Genomic DNA, 25,230 nt, shown 5'->3' on the forward strand with positions numbered 1-25,230 from the left:
GCTTGCAAGGGGCAGAAGGTTAATACTTCTTCTTCTCTGCTGTACTGAACCATTTAAACACCATAGTGAATGCAGGGAGGGAAACGAAAGAGTCATTCAGTGTGCTTGATAGTATTTGCATGCACCCAGAATATTTTTCTGAGGGTTTTAAAGAAACAACATATTAGATCTTCAGTCCATAAATGGTGTTCATTATTGCTGCACCCCCCCTCAACACACTTTACCTCCTACTCCACCCCCCTTCAGTCTCTCCCTGCTTGGGGCAAATCTTCCTACATCTGTTTTGCCTAGGAACCCAAGCCAGCATTCCAAAGGATGTCACCTGGCCACTGACAGAAGATTGTGACATATGAAGCAAAATAAGAAACCTGTGCAGAAAGAAAAGAACAACGTCCAGTGAGGTTTCTGTGAGTGGCAATCATTGACCTGCAGGGCTCAGGTTGTAAGCGAGGAGGCTCAGAATCACTTCCTGCCTCCGCTCTGCCCATGACCAGGGAAAGAATGCTCCCAGGATGCCTTTGTCCCCTTCTCCTCCTCCTCAAACGCAGGCCTGCTCTTCCACACACAGAACCTCTGCACAAGCCTGGTTTCTTTAGTCAAAGACACCTGAGGCGAAGTGGCTGTGGCCACTTTTTGAGGCCCACAGGACTTCCTTCCAAAGCATGATGCCTGTTTTTTCCCGTTGTTTAAATCACATCATAACAAAAATGTTCAGTAACTGAGACAAAGGAGCCTGTGAATCCTCAGCAGCCACCTAAGCCGTCTCTCCCTGCCAAGTCTTCCCCATGGACGGACACTGTCTGTCTACTCATCCTCAAGTCCTCAACCCATCAAGGAAATGCATGACAAACCACAGGACAAAACCAACAACCCAGAAGCTGAGGAAAACATGAAAAACCTTGCTCCCAGAAAATGCTTCTCAAGGGCCTGCCTCTCTCCGAGGGGGGAAGCTTGCAGGATAAATGAGCTATTTTCAAAGCTTGTATCTGCTCTGTAGCCCACACATTATTCATCAATGGACAATATGCCTTATAACAAATGCAATCTGCAAGTCAGAAGCAGACCCTGGTGCAAAACTGCAAAAATACCTCCACCCACGTCCAGGCATGCCACAGGCAGCACAAAGTGTCTTGAAATAACACTCCCAGGAGAAGCATAAAAGATTCCTTTTTCTAGGCACTGCAGTATGAAAGTGACAGGCTAAGCATGCAGGTGAGATGACCTCCTGGGAGAAAGCATGGGGAATCAACGTGGGGGAAAGCAGCACAGTCCAGGGACCGAGCTCTGCCATCCTGCAATATGACATGAGCTTACAGCAGCCTCCCCAGCTGGCTCCTGCTGCCTTGCCCTCCCTCCATCATTGTGGAGGCCAGCGAGGTCCATCTGGCCTCTACTCAAACCCTTCCTATAGCCTTCCATTTCCAAGTGTGCCACAAAGCCCTCCCTAGTCTGCATACCCCATGATCATGCCACCATTGTGGGGTCTAAACCAGATCTCTGTGCACCCAGTATGCCCATGTGCACCTCCTTGTAGTTCCTCCTGCTCTCTAGGCACACTTGGCACTGAAGACCTTGGTACTTGCTCATCCCTCTGAAGTATCTCCTCCCAGCTATGCACTCAGTGCATTCATTCATCAGCATCCCAGAGAGGCTTTCCCTGGCTGCCCTGCTTAAGCCCTAAATTGGCCCTGCTCCACACCCCTTTCCCCACACTCCCATGACCCTCATCACCTTCACTCACTAGCTCACAACATGAGTTTTCTGCTCCTGTTGCCCTGCGACCAGAATGCAAGTTAACCAGGGCAGAGGTTTGGTTTGCTTTGCTCGCTGCTGTGTACACAGAATTTGGGACAGTGCCTGGTATGCAGCAGGAGCTCACTGGATTTCTTAATGAATGTTTACCACATTATCTGCTAGCAACTTCGCAAAGCTGTCTTATCGGTCTCCTGAGGGCCCATCTGGGGAATTCTACCGATTTGTTTAAGCAGCAAAAAAGTTCCTTCTGTGAAACACAGGGAGGGTTCAGAAAAGGTTTAAATCAATATTATGATGGCATGAGTCAGAATCACATGATCATCTCCTGACATCCAACTACTCACCAAAACAAAGACAGTGGCCATCAACACTTAGAACCATCCAGGTTTCCTCTGCTCCTGAATCACCAGGATACAGATGTTGGGTGCAAGTTATGTTTTACATCACTGTCTGAGGAGTTCTTCCCATTATGACTGCTCTTCTATCCAAAAGTAAAACAGCAAATGGGGGAAAGGCATGCCTACAGGTTTTTCTATCATTGATTTAAACACACACACACACACACACACAATATACCAACTTTCTTCCAAAAATAATTCTCAATTAGTACTTCACTACAAGACTGAACTTTCTCCCTGTAGATTAAGGTGTTTTTCTAGATTAAGCAACCATGTACTTTCATCTGCCAAGATGAATGTTTTTGATTCTTTGCAAAGTCTGTTTTATAAGACGCCTTGCCTATTATCACACCTAACTCTGGCTTCAAGATTGTCACAGAAGACCTTGTCAGGGTCTCTCTGATGTCACAGTCCTGGGATGAGTACATACTAGGGTTCCACCCACTAGGCCAACATTGTTTTTCAGTTTTTCTCAATGTCTTGTGTTACACCAGAGGCTCTCTGAGAGCAGAAAACCGTAAAGCCAGCGGGCCATCCTGTCACCTCAGTATCTATCTCTAATTTGTGTGCAACTCCTCTTTTCACAGGAAAAGAATCTGTTCCTTGGGAATAGAGATGGTCTCCATGTTCGCCAAACTCCAAGTGTCTTTCAAAAGTTTAAAAAGTATGTGAAATGTCAAAATCTCTGCCAAGAGACAGCAAACCACTTTTTCAGTGATCCTTCTAGAGACCAAAGTCTCAAATTCTTTGGAAATTTTCTTAGTTCTGTTTTCATAAGTGATTCCAACATCTGTAAAAGGTCTTCATTTGAAGTGTCATTACGGCTTTTAGGGTACTTGATTTTAAAATAGGAAATATGGATAATTTTTTTTAATAAATTAAGTTCTAAAATAAGTGGCAATCTGAATGCAAATTGATACCTCACAATGAGAACTAGAATACCTAATTATGTTAATTTCAGGAAGCAGATTCCTATGGTGCTAGAGTTTTCATAAGTAAAAATAATGACACATAAAACTATCAACTGATCTATTCCAAATAGGTGTTGGCAGAAATGAAAATTTCACAATTTAAATTTCTGGGTGACAAATATATGAAAGGAAAGATTAAAGAAGTTATTCATTATTCAAAAGGTCTAACAACTTAGACCGAGATATTATTACACAAAGTAATTTATTAATAGCTAATACTTTTCAAACCATTTCTCTCCATCCATCCATCTGCTTTTTGTAATTTTATGGAAAGCAAAGGCACTTTAAAAGCAGAGAGTAGAAGGGGTTGAGTGTGGAGCTCAATGGTAGCGCGTGTGCTTAGCGTGCATGAGGCACTGGGTTTGCTCACCGTCATCACAAAACAAACAAACAAACGCAGAACACAAAAATCTCTTTCCACTTAGATTTGTAACTCCAAGTCAAGTAACTCCAACATTTCAAACCACAAGAATTTTAGGATTTATAAGTGACCTTATCATTTTACAATACATAAATATCTAAATCATTCTAAAGTCCTATCCATGAATACTGCCACCAGCAATTTCCTAAACTATTTTCAACCATAAATTCCCCAATCTTATATTTTCCATTTTTATAATGCAAAAGGTACAAAGGGATGCATCTGGGGGCTGGAATTTTCTGCCTTGTTAATTACTTCATTTACCTCCCAGTGAAGGGGTAGGAGAATCAGAAGGGTGGAAAAACTCAGAATTTTTCTAGTATTAACTAGAACTTTCACAACATAGATAGGAATCCACTGAGAAAAAGTTGTGCAAAGGATTATAGACACTGAAAAGATACACAATATGAGAAACTCGTATTAATCATTAAGAAAAACATCTGCTGTTTTCCTCTCGTTATGTTCTATTTTCATGGCTCAGAAATTTAATACTTTTATATGGCTGAGTCTGTCCAATTTTTGTGTTTCCCTTTCTTTTTCCGAGGTTAGGAATTTATCATCCTTCACAGAGCTAATACTAAGTTTTAACTGTTTCTTATCCTAGGATGTGAAATATTTTATATGAAATTATTTATCTTGAACTTAATTTAGTGCTTGGTTTAGGTTATAGATCCATTTAGTATAAATTTTTCCTAACGATTGTATCTACATTTCATTGAATATGGTTTATTTGAATAGTGAAAATGTGGGTTTTTTTCCTTTTTTGTTAAATCTGGAAGTATATTTAATGTTATTAAATTAGTAATATCTAATATTTAAGTTTAGGTACTGTGGATAACTGTGATAACATTTTCCATATCATAATAATGCAGGGCAAGGATTAGCATTTCTTATGTAATATCATTTTCAGTAAGAACACATGCAAGGAAATGTTTAAAATATTCGTATCTTTGGTTCTTTAGGGTAAAGTCTCTACTGCATTTGTAAATGTGAATAGAGTCTACCCTATAAAGACGGTTTGCTCATCTCTGTTCACATTATGATTCTATAGTATGACACTGCATAAAGGGGACAGTGATCTGTCTCACTCCTGGGTCTCTGCTACCACCATCCAATGACAGGAACCGCATCTTGTAACTCCTACTGCTCAGCCCAGTGGGGGCAAGTACGCAGAGAACAGCTCTAAAGAAGGTGGCCAGCAAGGAAGGAAGATACCCCACCCGAGGGTGGATGAAAAGGAGAATAACTGTTCCTGCTGATAAGGAGAACCCAAAATTCTTCAGGGACATTTCCCATTAAAAAATAATTTGCTGTCACCTGCTAATCGCAAGTGAGGTGATAACGGCCACCATCACATTCTTGACCCTTCTACTTTCAGTCCTCTATTAGGGCTTCTCTCACCATCCCACTGAGACAAATCTGGTCATCCCTCAGGACACAGCTCCAATCTTGCCCCTCCATGATGTTATTCTTGCCCCTTCCTTGCTGCCTGGGGTGGGTGTCAACACTCACTGAGTGCCTGCTGTCAGGAATAAAAGCTTCTGCTGGGTGGCCTCGTGGGCACACTGCCCCTCTGTCTGTGGAGCCGAAAGCTCTAAAAGCCAGGATTTGCAAATGTTCATACTTCCAGCATGAAGGCAGCAAATAAAAAAAAAAAAATTATTGGTCATATGAGACATAAAAGGAATATTCTCTATCATTGCAAAAGTAAAGCCCTCCATTTCCATGTCTTTAAGATGAAAGGAAATTGTCTAATAATTTCTAACGCAACTCAGTTCTGTAAGTTTATGAATCTGAAATAAAAAATGACTCCTGTGCATATTACCTGGAGAAAAATGCTATTATACAGAAAGCAATTTCACCCAAAGGGTCAGGGCAGGCTTTGGGCACGCTGTGTGCCGAGCTTTGGCATCTGGGCACTCCATCAGTGCGCTGATGGGTACAGCACGGGAGAAGAATTTTTAAAAAGCATGGCTTCAACTAATAAGAGGCCAAATCAACTAAAATACTGAAAATATCAAAATGTTTACAGTAATATCACAATTCAGAAACTCTTAATCTATCTTCACAATACAAAAGAATCCCAGAGCTACGCTATTAGCTTACTGTACTCATGTGGGGCTGATTCCCTAAGAAAGTTAAGCAATATGTGAGCACTGCAATGTAACTCCTAGCCTGAAAAACTCCCGGATTTGAAAAGGTGCTAGCTTTTTTAGATTGGAGTTATATGGACATTTCAGTATTTCTGTTCCACTTCAACTTTTCTGTTCAACTGAACTGTAAAACTCTGGACCAAACTAGTTTTTTCCCTCCTTATTTAAAAAAACAAAAAAGAAGAAAACTCTCAAAAAGTATGATCATGAAGTTTTAAAAAAGGCTCTTAAGAAAACTGAAAAGTTTTGACATCGTGGGTCATTAAGAATATTTTGAAAGCTGACAGTTCTAGATTAACCATAGAGAATAAGAAAAAGCCACTGTAAATCTTTCAGGACCTACTGGAATCATCAAGTACCTATGATTACTAACCCCCCAAAAAGAGTAAGCAGGATAATGAAGGATGGCTTAGGTCAAAAGCAGATGCCTCAGAGCTCTTATATGCGGAAGTAAAAGCCACCTGACTCACTGCAATCTGTAAAAATTGGCCTTGTAAAACTCTAGAGACCTGTGAAATGCAGATTTGCCTGGGGGATATTCTGGTCTCTTGGTATCTGGAGGAATTTCCTTCATTCTGTTTACTGAGTATTCCACACAGTGCTTAATGTTAAAACAAACACTGAATGGCTATTTTTTAAAAATAGGGAGGCTGGGCAGGCACTTAAGGAACAAATACAAAGTATGGGAATTGTAAACTAGCAACAAAGATCAAGCACAAGAAAGGAGGATCCCTTCCAGCTCCATTTCTAATACTTGCATTTCCGACCTGTGAGATACAAGCACTTTACACTTCACAAGTGTTAGAGCAGGCTGTGTGTCTAAAATGATGCACACAGAAAAAGCAGGCTTTATGAAATTCAATCTGCTTCATCCTCCACCAGAAAAACTAACTTCCTGTTAAAACATGGTGATGCCTACAGACACAGTCACATTCAGGACACAGCACAAAACTGGCCAGGACAGCAGGGACTTACTTCCAGGCCCACTCATATCAGGCCACCTGTCTCACTTACTTATTCATGTAACCTCCTCTGTATCTTAGCTTGCCCAAATAAGCAGTAGCAGAATAATCAAGAGATGAGAGAGACAGAAGGAGTGGAGGGGAGGGGGGAAGATGGGGGTGGGGGGAAGAGAGGGAAAGAGGGAGACAGAGACACAGAAAGAGAGAGACAGAGATATATCCTCTGAGAACATTACGCACCGTGATGCACACAGTCAAGATTATTTCTAAAACTTTCAGTAATCCCACTGGTCCAGAACTTCATAACATCTACTTAACTAATATTTTCTATTTCATTCTTTTAGACACTTTTAATTTTCCACCTGGAGAGGGCCATGCCCATCAGGTGGGCTCTCATGGATTATGTTTCTTATGTGAATTAAAGGAACCAGGAGCCAAAAATAGGATAATAAACTTTTGAGTAATTACCAGGCAATTCTGGATGGGAATCCTCAATTTTTTTTGGTATTTACAGACATTCTGGTACCACTCAATCAACAATTATAACATCTATGAATTTCACTTTTTCCATTATTGAAAATGTTATTATATTATTATTGAAATGTAGTGTAATTAAGAATCAAAAGGAAAAAAATGTGTTTAGAAATTTTAGCTAATCTCTCTTGCCAATAACAATACACAGTTAATTATTTTTATTTTAAAAATCTGCTTGATGATTTCAAGTTATCCAGTAGCATTATAATTTAATCTCAACTACACAAAAATATCCATCAACTAAACAGAAGCATCCAACATTTATAAAATTGTAAGATAATTTTCACATGGGACAAATTTCTTCTGGCCTTATGAACTATTATGTAGAGATAGAGAATTGTTTTTATTAATATGTACCATAAAATTGGAGATTTAATTCAATGACTAGGAACTCTGCCTCTAGGCTTGGCCAAGCAAAGCAGCTGCGTCTTTTGTGCAAACCCTCTGGAAGGCAGTATCTAGTAAGGTATATTCCCAAGTATCTCCAGAATTCTCAAATCCCACAATGTGAACATTTCATACAGACAGCGTGACACTGCTTCTCAAAAGCCTTAGCCTATAAGGAGTACTAATAAACCTAACCCCTGGAAATGTATTACAGCAAACTGACCTATTAAAAAAAATAGATAGGAAATGTGGCCAGAACTTTGTAAGATCTCAAATTGTCAACATTTCTAATATAATCAAAGGTTCTTTTCTATATTATGTGGCTTGCAAATGAATTCTTTTCAAGAACTGCCTCATCCTAGAGCAGTGCTAAGAGACAGACGGTTAGGGAAGACCAGGTGACAACAGAAAGGACATCAGAGCTAGTTACTAAAGTCAACATTTCCAAGGATGCCATAAACGCATGAAGTCCTTGTGTTTAATGCCATGCTGACCAAAAATGGATGCTCACAGTTAACAAAGTACTCAAGAGGAAGACTTGTGCATTTGGTTCATCCATCAGGTACTTCCACAGGGGCTCCCTTATCTAGACCTAACAAGAAAACTAGAAGTGGCATTTTTTGAGGGGAGAGTGATGCCAAAACCAGGGAAGCTGGACAGTTTTATCACACTTTACTCATGAGAGAGCAGACTTAAGAGGGAGTGTATCTACCTTAGAACCCGAAGACTGTAAATTGCCAACCCTGGCTCTTCAGTCTTCAAAACCTTCCCTCTGTTAGGCCAGTGCTAAAAAGGTGCCAAACAGAGTCATTGCTAAACTTTTCAGCAACAATGTCCATCACAAGAAACATTAAAATTGCCTTTTAGCTTAATTATGCAAACATGCACACACACATATACCATCATGCATACATAGGTTGCCATGACATACATACAATGTTATTACACCTAATGTCAACATTACATACCTTCACCTGAAATAACACTACTTCACATGCTTGTTGTGAAGCCCAGTGAGATGATGCCTATTCAAGGGGACAATCACACACTCTAAGTGAAATAAACATAAGCACTTGTCAAATGGTAAAATACTAAAACATGAGGTATCACTGCAAGTCCTGGGTGTTTGGAAGTTGACAAATACAAACTGGTGACAACCCTGTGCACTGCCTACATCAACCTTTTAAAATATCCCTGAAAGCAGATGAAATTTTTAGTAAAATGTTATTTCATATATGACCACACGAAGAGAGATTATAATATCTGGGAGGGAAAAAAAAAGCTTATAAAATCCAGTCAGAAAACAAATCAATGAAAGGAATATGATGCCTTTTTCTCTTACCCATTACAATGTCATTGCTGAATTTTCAAAGAAAGTGATTGCTAATACATTTGATTTTCACAGAGTTTTTTGGTAAAAAAAGAGGCACCAATAAATATTAATACAAATTTTTCTGTATGATAAAAGCATCTTCTTTAAAAGACACTCAAACTGAAATTTCTCCAGATGAAAATAATTTAGATATCCTTTGTTGTCCAGTAAAATGAATTTTCATTTGCAAAAGACTGGTGCATCATTTCTGTGAAGAATATGTCCACAGAGGACACAGGAAGGCTCAGAGCGCCTGGGATGGAAGGAAAGAAGGACACTCCCTCCCTACTAGTGTGAGTAGGAGGTGTGACAATTCCTGTTTCTGCCCCCTGTGGGCCTTTCTCCCTCTGTTTATGTTACAAAAGCTTTGTGTCAGCAAGAAATTGAGATAGTCCTTGAACCTTTCCAAGGAATTAGTGTAATGTTATATACACAGTGGACCTCAAACACTTAGTAACATTGATGGAACTAGAAAGCTGGCTCCTCGGGTTTGTAAAATGTGGAGCTTGTCAGCTATTCTGCACAAAACAGTGTTCAAAGGGGGCATGTGTGTTGGTAAAGGTTGCCCCAACTTCCTTAGAACAACTCCAATGCAGGGAATAGGCTCATAATCAACCTAAATGACCCCCAAATTAATGTAAGAAAACACCTACGTTATCTATTAAATAGCTACTAATTATGCCACAGATTAACAGATAAATTCCATGACCTCTGAAATATTTTAGCTGATGACTAAAAGGACAATTCTGCTTTCTTGATGGTGGCTGACCTGGTAGAAATCTATGATCCCATGGGGCTCCCAGTATTTTTTCTAAGAATCTAGCTGGTTAATATTTTTTGGAGTCATGTTGTGTTTAGATTTGGCCATGGCAGGATGTTGGAAAAGCACAGACAGATAAAAGTACTCAGCAACTTTGCTTTGTAGTAAGATCTGAGCTTACAAAATTTGAGCACATTCATAAAAGGAATCTGGAGTGGTTTTCCCTAATCAAATGAGATTTTTCTATACCATTCAAAACCCAGACTATAATCAATTTTAATTAATTTTGCATATAAACTTAATAATGAAATGCCATTCTGACCAAAGCAGCAGATATTTGAAACGCCAAAAAAGCCTGGTGGCAGCCAGACTATAGACGCCCAAGTGAATGTTTTCCTTCAAGATAAATAAGGCCACAGCCAATGCCAAGGCCTTGCAGCTGCTGCCTACACTTAACACCCCTGGTCCACATGAAAGACTTACGAAGTTGCTGAATGGAGCAGACAGTTTTCTTATGCGGCTAGTTTTGGTTTTGTTTTGAAAGAAAACAAAAAGCTTTTGCTCAAACCCACTTACCAACCATGTACTAATTTATGTGCCCATACAAAGATATACGCATGAAAACTGTTCACTTGATAGAATTTATTCTCCAAGACAAGCTATTCACTCAATAATTTGGATTTCTGAATTTGTAGAATTTTTTTCCCCACACAACACATATCTTGCAAGATTGAGCAGCACTTGAAAGATACACATAATTTTAGTATATTCTATTTATTTCTTAATTTCATTAGAAACTCCAGACCAAATGAGATTTTAATCATACAAATGCATTTGTCCTTGACATTTGAACTGCAAAATGATGCACGTTGTCTACGTAACTGAACAGTCATCAAAATGTAAATGCATTTTTTTTCAATCTTCACGTGGTTGGTGGTCTGAACGAAAGCCTACAAGCCCTCACAATGATACCTTCTTGGGGTTAAAAGCAACCATACTATCAAAACTCTATTGATATCTGTATCATGGTACAAAAAGTAGAATGAATGGGTTCAAACCAAGACAAAGAACTTAGCCAGCTCCTAATAAATGGGTCTGAGATAATAAAAGAGGACTTATGGAAGAAAATAAAAGAGAATCCTATTTGTAGTTGGCATTTGGTTGTATCTTTGAAATGGTTAAAACCAATGATGGGCAGTGATAAAGCTTACTTGAATCACAAAAAATACATCTGGACACAAAGCATTAAAGTACAATACAATTCTAAAATAATCCTCAGATACCTACTTTCAAAAGATAATCTGCAAGTGAAATCCCAACAAAAAGTCCTGCACACATTTTGCAATCACATCCTCAAACTGGTAATCACATGAAACTCTGGAAAAAAGTATCCAACTCAAAATCCAAGGACTTGTTCTTGTAGAACACACTCAATGGCTAGAGATTACCAGAAAAAGAACCTAACTGATTGTCAACTTTTCTTCCCACTTCTAAACCATGAAAGCTGCAGAGTCATCAGAGGCCTGGTGGAGTCAGCAGCTGTCTTTCTGTGCTCCATTTCACTGAAAGTGAGTAAGCTACGCAATAAAGCCAGAATCTCCTCCAAGGCGTCTATTTCCACAGCTGGAGACAGGGCACTTACTATTCTATATACAGCATCCTTGGCTTCCACACTCAAGTGGGCAGTGTTAGGTTGCACTGCCCTGCAATCTGACCACTAATGAATCCCCATCACAGCTTCCCCTAATTTTGGTCCATAAGCCAATCTGCCTCAAAAGCACATATCTTGCAGTTGCAAAGGTGACACTTTTCTTGTTCAGTACTACCAAATCAAAGACAATAAATTATCTGACAAAGGACTAATGACCTCCCGCAGCTCTTAGGAAGAACCAAATTTTTTATACAGTTGCTTACTAAGAGACCAAAAGTTGCTATATCCGCTCACCTTTGTCAGGTAAAACTGATTCTTTTTAAAGGAAAGCTGTCACCGGCTGTATTTGCAAGCAACTTTTAAAATGCATTTCCAACATCAACATGTTGGGGCCCTCATTTAGTTTTTGGGAATTTTAAGGAATAGACTGAAATTCTTTTAAAACAATAATTGAGTGTGTGTTTTCCTTGGATTTCCAAAACAGAGAACTCTTTGACTTGAGGTCCTAAAGAAAAGATATGTTCTAAAAGGTTAAGTAGTTCCGTGAACCTCTACCAAAATACTGGATCACAGATTACCGTCGCTGAACGTATCCAGATGTTGGGTTCCAAGGGCCCGCAGCAGGGAAGGAAACTCCCTCAGAGAAGGATGGAGTTTACTGAAGCTACGCTGCAGAATAAGCTTTCTGGGTTGGAATCGTCCCTTCTAGGTGACTGGCTCACTACACACACGCGCACTTACCGGGACGCCCGCTCCAGGGGGACCGGGACTGTCGGCTGTCCCTTCTCCTGGACTCTGGGGAGCTTCTTCGGGCCCCCGAGTCACAAGAATTCGGAAATGCTGCTGCCCTGCGTTTTGATCTTGCCTGATCTTAAACATGCAGCCTTGACCCTGCGGAGTCCTCTCCATGGAATTCGTCCTGCGGACCTCAGGGGCCATCCGGCTGGCCCGAGGCAGTGTCTCCGGGGCTCCCCGCTCTTCTGTGGGACTCCCCCGGCCTGCTCGGGGCTGGGTAGGATACGAGGTGCTCCTCTCCAGCCGAATGCGGGGATACCTCACCAACCTGTCCCCCTTTGTGCCTGTGAAGCCAAAATTGAAATCACTGCTTAGCCCTGGAGCACTACCTTGATGGGGCTGCTGCAACTGGAAGACAAAGCATCGTTTCCCAGAGCTTCCAGCAGCATCTGGAACGTGTTGCAGGGACCAGCGCCTGGGCTCAGGTGTGGCCTGGCCATCGAGGCCGAAGGGTAGCAGCCGCACCTGGCGCACGTCGGCGCTGGAGGCCCGGTGTTGGATGCGCAGGCCTGGGGTGGCTTCCTCCGTGCCATCCACAGGGCCCGGGCACCGCACGCGGCGGCCGCACGTGCCGTTGACCTGGGGCCCTGGGTCCCGAGCTACTCTAGGTGGTGAGCTCTCCGGGGTGTCCTCTGGCAAGGGCTCCTGCAAGCCACTCTGAGATGAGGCCCTCGTGGCTGTGGAGGTGATGGCCTGGTCGCCGAGGTCGGATGCAGTGCTAGGTGGTGGCCGGTCATCGGGGCCCTCGGGCGGCCCGCAGCCCTCGGTGGCTGCATCGGTGGCCTTGCGCTGCAGGGAGATCTGCACAGAGGAGCTGCGCGTGGGGCGCGCGTCCACGCCGGTGAGGAGCTGGGGGATGAACATGGACGTGCTGCGCTTCAGCGCGCCCACGCCTTCTTGCAGGCCGCCGCCGTCCTCCCCTGTGTTCTGGGTGAAGGGATGCGGGCCGCCCCTCCGCGGGAGGGTGTGGAATGCCATGAAAAAGTCTTCTTCTCTCCCCTGGTCTAGGATCTCTGACTCGGGGGCTGTGTTGCTGCGACCAGAGCCAAAATGAAACCGAAGCCGATGGGCCATGGTGACCGGAGGGCCGGGAGGGAGAGGGCGAGAGGCAACAACAAGCCCGGCACTGCCAGAAGTCAAAACCCAAAGACACCAACTCCAAGAAAATGTGTCCCACCTGCCAAACCGTTAGCACTGCGGCACCAAGAGCGACAGATAGCAGAAATAGCCCAAGTGACAAGCGGCATTCCAGGCATGATTGGATAAGAGCAAAAAGCTCTCATCTACACTGGGACAGAGGGTAGGATGGCCAGAACCACATGACCGCGCTCTCCCCCTCCAATGCCAGCTTCTGGACTTAGTGCAGTTTCCCCCTTGCTCTCATTTTTTTTTTTTTTAAACAGCAAGAGCCTGAAACAGCACCTTCCCAGCTGCTGCTGTTCTGTCAGGAAGGGGCGGCCCAGCGGGGAGCTCGGGCAGCTGACTGAGGCTACACACGCTGGGGGCCACGCTGCTGTAAATCTGACCGCATCACATTCACAGGGCATTTCTCTCCCAACTATGCACAACGCTGGGACTCTCTCTATCCCATGCGCAGGGACCCCACGTTAAACACAAGCACACACTGGTATGTCCCTGTCACACCAAATGATGACAAGTAAAAGATGGCTTGGCTGCGAGAGAGAAACCCTTTCACAAGCGTCCGAGGTTATGTTTCTGTTATTTATGATATCACTACACTACCACGAGGGAATGCAAACTAATAAAATGTCCTATAAATACGATTACACACCCCACGGAATTAGTATCCCTTTAACGGGAAATAATTAGACCATGATCTACAAGTAACAAAATAGCTAAGCAGACGCACAGGGGGCACAGCACAACATACTACACACCCAGTTGTGCGTCTGGGTCCACCTCTGGGTGCTATAAACATTTTTCATTTAAAAGGGATCTCATATATAAAATGGTTGTCAGAGTACTAGAGAGAAGGAACCCAGCTGGAGAAAATATTCTCTCTCATGTGCCAGGTAGGAGAAAAAGAACACCCTCCCCTCCCAACTCCCCTGTAAAAGAGAAGGAAAATTGAAGAGGGTATGCATGTGGTTTTTGCAGTCATTTAACACAAGAATGTTCCCTGAGAAGACTGTTTTCCAAAAAGAAGTCAGCAATATTACCACAGTTGGGATACAAACATGGAATCTTGCCAGGTTTTCAAGAGTCGAAAAGGAACTAAGAAATAAAGTACACATTCAAAAATTTGTCATCAGGTTTGTAGTTAACTTGGAAATATTCTGTGTGGTTTAGATTATTTTGTATGATTCAGAAACAGCAGTCATTTAACAAAGAGGTTTATTTAGGAGGGGGTTAAAAAAAAAATAGGAAGGGAAAATACCAAGCTACAAAAAGTGACAAAAGGCTTATTTTAAAATCTCCAAAGCATGACTTTCTCAATAGCTTCTACAGTGGAGGGTGTGGAAGATAAACCCTGTGTTTACACACATCTGAACTTGGTTTTTAAATGCATGAGTTTTAAATGTCAAAAATGACCTCTATGAGAGACACGGAAGTTAGTTTGTTTAATGCTAGAACTTTTAAGTACTGCCACAGTCACGTACTGTCTTTACTGGATTAACAGCCAACAAAGAAAAAAGCTACCACCAGCAGCATTCTCTGCATAGCAGCACTGCTGCAGATGACCTGGGGCAACACTAAGCATTAATTAATATTATAAAACATGAATGTTCAGATGAAGTTTGTATTCACAGGGGATTTCTTAAGAGATCTGCCTTCAAAGCCCTTTTTGGTTTGGAAGTACAGATTCCAACCTAGGGCAAGGTTATTTCAACTACAATCGTTATTTTAGAACATGAAAATGGGAAACCTAAGTTTTTTTAAACAGTGAATTTCTTAGTAGAAGAAAATTAAATGATGACTGATGCTTAATTATGTGAAACCAGGATTCTCTCATTTTCAAGGTCAGGGTGTCTATGACTTGTATTTTACAGTTTCTCTTGCTGACATATTGTTAATATCAAACTATTCAAAAATTTGGAGTTTCAATTGAATTCTGCAGAAAGAAGGGCTCCTTCGAACCAATTGACATATGTAAGTTTCAGGTAACAAGTATGAGTATAACTGAGTACACTGAGTTTGAATACCACTTCTGAGGGTACCTCAAGGGCTTACACATAATATGATAAAGTTCACTGTCAGAGTTGGAACACTCAGCTCACAGTTACTTGAGGTAAACAATACTAGTTAGCTAAGAAAACAAAATGCTTTAAGCAAAATTTACTGCTAAAATTCCACTTCTAAGATAAAATCTTAGTAATATCCCACATATATATTGTATTTATATATAAAATGTCAGTTTATATCAGTTACATCTCTTTGAAGTTTTTTGTGGGGTAAGGGGAAGGAGGGTAAGGGGCTTGGGATGGAACCCAGGGCCTCACACATGCTAGGCAAGCCTTCTTCTTCTGAGCTACAAACCCAGCCCTTATCTTTGGTTCTTTAAAAGTACTCTTGAAGGTACCCCTTTTCAAATACAATTTCAGTTTATGTGCTAAGCATGGCTTCCCTTTTTCCGGGAACTGTTAAGATTCTCATTCCCCAGAGAGTCCACCACAGAGCTGCCATGCAATGTGTTATGGGGCTACAGTCCGGAATATATTTAAAACCCCCACAGAGGTGGTTTTCATGCTTCATGGCCTCCTTACAGACTTGCTCATGGTTCTGTATTCCCCAGCCACAGCCTAACCACTCAGGTTGAGACCGTCACCAGTGACTTTCATTAATGTTTATTGTGACAAAAATACACACATATTCAAATAAGTTTCTGTCTGAGCAACGCAAAGTAGTAGGACAAAATAATCTTCTCTTTGAGCATATAGTATATTGTTGTAGGTACAAGCAAAAGTCAGAGTTTGAAAGATACTAGTCTGAAAATTCAGTTTCTAAGAAATGAAGCAAAATTCAAAATGAAGGATTCACTCACCAATCTGTTTTCATCAAATACTTCAAACAGGAGTCTGTGGTTCGATGGGTTTACCTAGAAGGGATATGAATAGTATTTAAAAAATGAACAGGAATCATTTGAAGTATGAAATAGGGGAACGGAAAGAACAGAATAATGCTTTAAAATGTACCCAACTCGACTGCATAATATGAACAATTAACCTAATTGTCTGGAAATTCTATTTCTACTAAATAAAATTTTCTTTATTGAGTTGACCATTATTCTATTCCTAATACCTAGACATATCAGAAAAACACAGGACTCTTATTTGTGTCTCTAGATAAAGAAAGCCTTCTACAAAAGCATCCTCCTGTCTGTATACTAGGGTCACAAAGGAAAAAAAATAATAATAAAATCACAAAAGCAGTTATTCGCCATTCTGAGCTTCTTTGTGGGGTATTATTTCCTTCTTAAATATCAGCATTACGTGACCTCATTTAATCCCCACAGCAACCCCACTATGTGTAACTATCACCTCACTTGTATACAATGAGGAGCTGCGATCACGCAGGTCAATCAACTTGCCCAGGAGCCCACAGCCAGTATATCTGTCGGGCAACCAAAACTTGGACCTGGTCTAGCCTGCTGTTCTCCAAGGCCTACCTAAGCTGTAAACCATTACAGAGAATCAGAAAGAAATACGTCTCCACTTCCAGCAATGTGGGGCCAAGGTCAGAGCTACAAGGTTCACAATGTTTGTTTGTTTTTTCTTTCTCTTTACCAAAACCTCACCAAAAAGGCCCATTTCATCATCCAGATTTAGGTATCATTTACTAGCTACCAACCTGGTGAGACATGGTACCAGGGGTTCTCATTTATACCACGCATGTAAGCCAGGGAACAAGCCTATGAAGGGACAGCTTCTCTCTCCTAGTGACAGATAAGGAACCCAGGGAGACTGGATCCTTGGGGGCTTTTCCAGGGTCACAAAGGTTGCAAATGATAAACCCAGGTATACTGTTACTAGTCCTTGGCTGCCTCCGAAAAGAGCTCTCTGTGCCACATGACCTCTTCTCCTGGCCCCATGGTCCACCTGAAGCTGAGTGACAGAGCAAGCGGGTGTGTTTGTATGTGTGTGTGTGAGGGGGGTTGGAGGGAGTGGGGAGGGCACTGATGTCTGCTCCTCAGCTCTGATAAGGGGTCGCACATCCATAGGAGCTGGCATACAGTAGATACTCAGTAATAAAAACAAAGATCTTAAAAACCCCACCAACAACAAAAGTAGAAATTAAATGTGTCTGTAACTCAGATTCACTGAAAAAAGTTCTAGATATACTAAAACTCACATAAATATGGTTCAAATGAAAGGAGTGTTAATAATTTGGAATTTCCCAAGAAGAAAGCTGTATTTGAGAGCTAACCTAGGGCCAATAACACCTCTCTGTCTCCAATCACTTCTCAGTCCTTCACGGAGTAATTTCAAACACATCTGGTGGAGGCCGAACACAGAATCTACCAAGTATTAAAATATCAGTGCCATATTTCAGCTCTGCGCATAACAGAAAACAGATGCAGGATCCAGGCATCCAAGTTTGCAGCACAGAAAGTCCTATCATGACTAGAAGAAGGTCAGGACCAAGAATATGGGGTAGAATGGCAATTCTTCTCTTGGGAATCTTCACTAATTGTAAAACTTCATCTGGAGCATTTTGGAGATGAACAGTTTTCAGTATCACAGCTATACAGATAATTAAAATGTTTTCATTTTAAAAAGAAAAAAGATCCTTTCAGTTAAGTAGCTGAGCAGTTTAACATTTCCAAAATTTTGGTAACAAAACCAGCAACAACTACAAAAGCTCACTAAGCAGAAATCTCAGTTAATTCACAGAATTCAGTCTTTTCTACATACAGCTGCTCTAAAGATTAGATATAAAAGGCCGAGAAAATTTTATTTTATTCAGGGGCTTTTAAATTCCAGAGGTAATCTTATACTACACATGTGTATATACACTAAATACTTAAATTATAAAACTTGTCCTTCCTTACTAGTATATAACTGGTAAGTTTTCTTTTTCTTTTATTTTTCTTGAGGGTGAGGGTAGGCAGGAGTGTTAAAGATCAAACCTGGGGTATCAAGAATGCTAGGCAAACATTCAACCACTGAGCTATAGCCCCAGTCCCATTACAGGTAATGTTTAATGTTTCCACTACTGTTTCACTCTATCTCTAAAATGATTCATAATCCATGTCACATAGAAATAATTCAACTATTGGTTTAAATTGCATTTTATCTTAATTTTTAAAAGAAAAGTTTGAGTTGAAAAGATAAAATGTGGTATTTGCTTCCCCCCGCCCCCTCCAAATTCCAAATGAAACAGTCCAGACTTTGTGTCTACTACTCTGGAATACATTACTATACGTTAGGAGTTTACCTAAACATTTCTCATCTTAAAAGATATTTCTCATTAAAAAATGCTACAGCTTTCTTTCCATATGAATCAATTGTGACATAATCAATCTAGATATCAATAACAATTATTACCAGAAAATGAAAAACTTACTCTAAAATAAAATTCTTCATTCCACTTTGGGTTCAGCGTCTGGAAGAGAAATTATCTTGTAATATCTTTTACAGTCTTGGAAACCAACAGTTCCTGGTATAATATAGTCCTCACATTTACTTAAAACATTTTTCTTGATTAAAAAAAAAGATTTTCAAAACAGCAATAAAAGCAGCATTTAGTCAATTATTTGAGACTATACTTATGAGACAGATGACTCATCACTATGAAACCATAAATTGCAAGCTATCACCAGAAGGAAAAACACAGGGGACTTGCAAAGAGCCATCATCATGAAAACACAAAAATCCCCTTCAAGAAATTAGCACTGAAGTGAGTATTCCTATCAAGAAGGAAATGAACTTTGTTGACTTCCCTCTACCTTCCCTTCAAAACAAGCCTGTTTTGAAGAGTAATGGAGTAGGTGGGGAAGCCTGAAAGTGTTCATTATTTGTATGAGTTTTGATATTTGAAGAATAGCATATAAACAACTGTATTTAGCATCGGATTTCAACACACACAAATACACACACACAACACACTCACTCACTCACATAAAATCCTCTGCTAGTTATAACCAAAAGGGATCTAGGTCCCCCTCCCTCCCAAATAACCAGATTAAAAAAACCTATCCTTTAATCTTCCTCTCCATTGTCCACCATCCATATTTCTAGGGATCTATTTAAATATACATCTCATAAAAACATGGAAAGGATCCTTTCTCCTCAGTCTGAATAAGACTGTCCAACATTCTTCAAAACTCAGATGAAGCATGTTCTCTGAAGGAGCAGGCCCATCTTCGTTGTTTTCTGTATGGGCCTAACACTCACATAGATGTGGCTCTTCAAAATTGTGCTAAAAAAACAAAAACAGCTTATCTATAGCTATGGATATTTTTAGTCAAAATGACATTTGCCTTTATCATTCCAGTTCCTTTAATAGGGAGAAGCAAAAAGGAAAAAAAATTCAGCACAGTGCACCATAAAAACACAAAACAGAACCCTTGCAACAGTGAGCCAGCAATTTAAAAAATCAGCCTTTTGTCCACTCACAGCTCCCCAGTGAATCCAACAAATAATGGGGGTCACACTTTGGAATAGGAATGGAGCTGGGATGGCAACGAGGGGGAGGGGACAGGGGACAGGGTCCAGAGGGAGCCAGGGCCCTTGCCCGAGAGCAATTTCACTGGTCGGTACAGGGGGTGGCAGGAGAGGGAAGCACATGACAAAAGGAAAACACAAAATGAATGGAGGCCTGCAGTCTCACCATACTAACCAGGAGGCTGGCAGCCAGGAGCCCAGAGCACCACCCTCCACCATGCGCAGGGAGGAGCAGGGCCCCAGCAGCAGGAAATGCATAGCAACGCCCAGGTCACCGGTGTGGGTCCCTGGCTCCCGCCTAGCAGGAGACCAGGACCCCTGGCTGCCTTCCCTGAAAGGTGCCCGCTGCACTGGTAACAGAACAAGTGACAGCGCCTAGACCAACACAGCAAACAATGGGCTCCCTCCTCGCCGGCATCCTCCCACTAACCTCAGCACTGGCTTCTGTTTGCAAAACAGATTTTTACTGCCAGTCTCAATGCCAGGTGGAGGGCACACCGTTACTGTTTCCTACACCAACAACCTGGCCAGACCATACATCTCAAGTGTCTCTTTGGCAGCCAGACAGTTAACAGAATTTTGAAAGCAATCGTATTCCCGAGAAAATGTGTATCAAAGTGTTAGACTAACCAGCTCCCCAAAGGTGGTGAGAAAAAAAAAAATAGTGTCCCACAAATAACCCTAAAGTCAAAGATGAAATGATATTATTATCAAAAGAAAACATGCATCTTCATTAGAGCACCCAAATACATACATATATATGTATACAAGAACATGGGATAGGGAATTAAGGAATTATAATTATGGACACTGGTTTTTTAATAAAACTATACATAAAACTCAGGAAAAGAAAGCACATATGCACAAATAAGGGCAGTTTTATTTTAATATATTCTGTATTTTCATGTAGCTAAGCACGAAACAATTATTTCAAGTTAAACCATTCCCTTTGTCCCACAAACCACTCCATGTCATTAAATACATTTTAAATTATTTTGATTTCTTTATGAAAAATAGCAAGCCAACAAGAACAAATTCTTGTATTGTTGTACTCTTTGCAAGAAAAAAAATGACCTCTTGTAGTAAGACATTTTCAGAATACTGTCTTGATAGTCATTTATCTTGGATTAATATAGAAAAGTTTTGGTCTGTGGAAATTTTTTAGATTTAATACTTGCTGATAGTTAAAAATATTGTTATCTTTAAAATATAAACATCTACAAAATCAAAATACATAATTTAATCAGGCTAACTTATGATCTAAATGAAATTTGGTAAAGGATGGGCAACCTACCTTTTTAATTGTTTTTGTCTGTACCAAAGCAAGTTCTCTATTCTCGTCTGCTACGTACAATGAAAGCTTCACGTATGGATCACTGCAAGAAAGTATTTCAGATTTAATATGATTATACTTTTAATTAAAAGAAACATCAACTCCTAAATGAAAATGCAAGTATCAATTAATGTCCCAGCTCATATGAATTAATTATGTAAACTAAACAATAACATTGTAACCTGCCTACTAAGTCAACATACTCTGAGAAAGTCCCTATCAAACACAGCCACAGCCAATATTTATTTAAAACACACACACACACACACACACACATGCAGGAGAAAAAAATATTCTAACTTTAAAGATAACTTTCTTGAAAATAATTCAAAATAATTAAAATTGCCATAACTTTTTCTTAAGCATAGATTCTGAAATGATTACAAGAAAGATTATTAAGAGGCATAGAAAATTTGTTCACATTAGTACAATCTTGCTGGAAAATTTAGTTTACATATTATTCATATTTTTTCTTTTACTGTGTAGGTAAAAATCATTTTTCTTTTAGTGGAGATAAACCATCTTAAAGGTAAAACAAGATAAATACACAAAAACTGAAAATTAAAGTCTTAAAAATGAGGAGATTATTCAAAGTTACAGATTTGAGAAAAGTGTAGGCTAAATTTCAGATTTCCTGACTACAAGTCCCAGAATGACTTGCACACATCACATACTCTTTTATAATTATTTCCTTGAGAAACAGAAATCTGACAGGATGTGCACTGAAAGGATTATTTAGTGTGGACTACCTACTAAGAGCTCAAGTCTACTCACACTCTAATATTGCCAACCCTGGGGTAGCTCAAATTTCCTCAAACTGTCACTTTGAGAAAACTGAGGGCCAGAAGACGTGTGTGTGTGTGTGTGTGTGTGTGTGTGTGTGTGTGTGTGTGTGTGTGTGTGTGTGTGTGTGAGGGGTGCTGGGGTTTAAACTCAGGGCTTCACATTTGCAAAGTAGGTGCTCTACCACTTGAGCCACACCTCCACACCATTGTGCTCTTGTTATTTTGGAGATGAGGGTCTCAGGAACTATTTGCCCAGGCTGACTTCTAATGGTGACCCTCCTGATCTTGGCCTCTTAAGTAGCTAGGTTACAGACTTAAGACTTAAGTACCTGTGCCAGCTCAGAAAATTTTCTTGTTTTGCACTAGAGATTCTGAAAAAATCATAGAAAGGTCTTTTTATGTATTCAGTCCTCAAATTTTTACTCATCTATGCTGACAATTTAATTCTACCAATCTATTAGCCAATTTGAGAGTTATACTTTAGTTACCACAACAATGAACCTGTTTTACAACTTCTAAAATGTTTCCAAACCAAAGGTTACATAGAGTACTTTAAAATGCAATGACTAACTAAAATATCAACAGAAACGCTTCACATAAGATTGGTAGTAACAACAGAACTACCATCAATTTCCAAGAAAACAAAAATCAAAAGTCAGTGAAAAAATTGTTGGTACCCAGAAAGATAATATTCAATTTTGCTTCTTGTCCATAAACTATAAACCTTGATTGGTTAAAATGTCTAAGCAGATGTGCACACTTCTCCTTATCTGGGCTTTAGGAAAACATGAGCCAAGAGCCAGAACCCAGCCTAAATTTAAGACCCCAGAGCATCTTCCTCGTGGGCACGCCAGGTCTGGGGCATGAGTTGGTCACTTTCCAGGTCAGTGGTGCCCAGACCTTAGCGTATCACTGGGTGCCATGTCCAAAGCTGAATTCAGTCTGGCAGTGGAGTGGCCCCAGAATTTATATCTCTAGCAAGTTCTCAGAGATTGAAGTTCCTGATAAAGGAAAGCACGATTGGGAAGCCACTGTTCTAGATGGCATTTGAACAAAAGTATTTTGCAGCTACAGAAACACAATTTTTGATATCCAGACATCAAAGTATTGCTAAAAGACAAAACAAAACAAAAAACAAAAAACCCTCAATGCCTGATTATCTCTGTAAACTCAAGAACAGGCTCCCAGTGTATGACGGAGTTGTATGATGCACACACACATGCATGCACATTAGGGAATATTATAAACTCTCCTGTTGTCTTAATTTTTATGTCCCTCACTATCATTGCTGGCTACTGCAAAATGGCAATAAGGATCTAAGCCTTCACTTTAATAGAACATCCACATTCTTCCACCGATCATTTATGGCAGTTTGTATCCCCTGAACATGCACAGTAAATGACACATGCAGCTGGGGATTATGGGTGGGATCTCTGGGAGTGAGACAATGTCCTCCAGCTGTAATGAGGAAGGCACGTCTGACCACATAACAGTCAAAGTGCACACCCCAGTAGGTGCTAGGGTATGATGGACTCTGTGAATGATTGACCAAGAAACTTCCTGGAAGGGAATTCAGCCTGAAGAGAAAACCAAAGGCCAAAGGGGCAAGAGCTGGCTAAAGGGCAGTAGGGTATAAACTCAAAGGGAGGAGAAAACAAGAGCCCAGATGATTTAGGTGCCTCTTCCCTTTCTTCTGGGACTCAATCACAATCAACTTCAGAAAGTTCATTAATGAAGTGGAAATGACAATTCCTACCTCATAGGGCTAACTGTAAAAAACAGAAAATGATGCTGTAATACCAGGACCCAGCACAGCACCAAACACACAGTGCATGTGCCCCAGAAATGACAGCCATTGTAAATGGTATTCTCTTCTTTGCTCTCTTAGGGAGCATTTGGGGTTCTCTGGTTACTTCTTTCTATTCCTTACTTCTGCTAAGTTTGCTGATTTGACTTGACACTGATTTACCATGTAGAGCAAGCTGGGTGCTAGCCAACCACATCTCACGGTGCCTCTTGTTTTACACCGGCATGTATAAGATCCACAGAGACCTGAGTGAGGATGCTCAAACCAGTCAGCTTATCCACAAAAATTCACTCGATTCCTATTCTCTTATTTACAATCCAACAATTTACTGTCCTCATGGCTGGCATTTAGTACACCTCTGGGCTAGTGTTAACATGGTTCTCTAAGAAGCCCAATGCTTTGTAGGACCCTGTGGGTTGACAGAGGAATTTTATTCTTCAAATCTTTTGTTTTAGATATCACATTTTTTTCTTGCAGACTAAGGAAACAACAGGCTGGTACTAGGACTCAAACCAACCTTATTTACTGAATGCCTATTGCATGCCAGGTGAGGAGACAAGACTCAGAAAGTACTGTTCTTCCCCATCCTCTTGGAGCACAGAGAAATAAAAGTGATTGTGACTGATCGTGTACCAAGAACCCAGGAAGATAAGTCAGTGGCAGCGATCCCTGACTTTACTCAAGCCAGGGTCACCTGGAATCCCAGTGGCTGGTCTCACTATAGACCTAGGAGTCTGCACTGATCAAGCATCCCACATAATTCCATGCTGCAGAGAAGTCTGAGGGCACACGTGTAGCCAAGCAGGAAGATCAAGGTGAGGGGATTCCAGGTAGAAGGACCAGAGGCAAAGACCCAGTGATGGACTGGAGCTGAGAGTATGAACATCAACACATCTGGCTTGGCTGCAGTTCAGACTATTCAAGAACAGAGAGGCTAGGCTCAAACCACAAAGAGCCAGCCATTCCCTCTAGAGCTCAAATCTTGGCTCCCTTATTCAAAACTCTGCAACACTGGGAAACTCTAAATCTCAGCTTTACCATCTATGTAAATAGATAACACTTCTCGTATAAGGATGCTGTTGGGAAGAGCTTAACATATAGTAAGTGCTCAATAAGTGTTAGCAGCCACCATCCTCTTCTTCATCACAAGGATACTGAAATACAGAAGATCTGTGGTTTTGTTCATTACAAGGAGATAAAACAGTGGGTAGGTTGAGCAACAGGCAGGCTTCAGCACCAAAGAATGAGAAAAGTCTACATAAAAGTGGTGAGGATCCAAAGGAAAGGATTAGAGAGTGCAGCCAAAGGCGAGCTGCAAAGAGCTGGGTACCTGCCTGACACTGTAGGCAGGCAGGTTCAGAGGAGAGAGGAGTCCACCTAACTCCACATCTCAGGCCTCTTGACAAGTCTTGTCAATTCCACAAAAGCACCTGGCTACTTCAGATCTTTTTGGTCCATACCAGTTATGACACATTTGTAGGTAAGTCTGTAAGAACATATCAAATAAGGTTGGAGTGTCAC

At 40.8% G+C, this 25,230-nt stretch overlaps 1 protein-coding gene across 12 annotated transcripts in view; it reads right to left on the minus strand.

Moving 5' to 3' along the window:
* The window catches only part of Nedd4l (NEDD4 like E3 ubiquitin protein ligase), a 297,017-nt gene that overhangs the window by 118,051 nt on the left and 153,736 nt on the right, over positions 1-25,230 (minus strand). For 7 of the 12 annotated variants that reach the window (XM_074069742.1, XM_074069745.1, XM_074069743.1 and 4 more), the window contains 3 exons: positions 21,079-21,160; positions 18,685-18,723; positions 16,163-16,216 (listed from right to left, as the gene is read on the minus strand). In XM_074069742.1, the coding sequence (XP_073925843.1) occupies positions 16,163-16,216; positions 18,685-18,723; positions 21,079-21,160 (175 nt within the window). The other 5 variants (XM_074069740.1, XM_020170525.2, XM_020170524.2 and 2 more) reach the window with 1 other exon arrangement.

This window comes from Castor canadensis, chromosome 4, assembly GCF_047511655.1.
Source record: "Castor canadensis chromosome 4, mCasCan1.hap1v2, whole genome shotgun sequence".
In the NCBI taxonomy this organism is placed as follows: domain Eukaryota; kingdom Metazoa; phylum Chordata; class Mammalia; order Rodentia; family Castoridae; genus Castor; species Castor canadensis.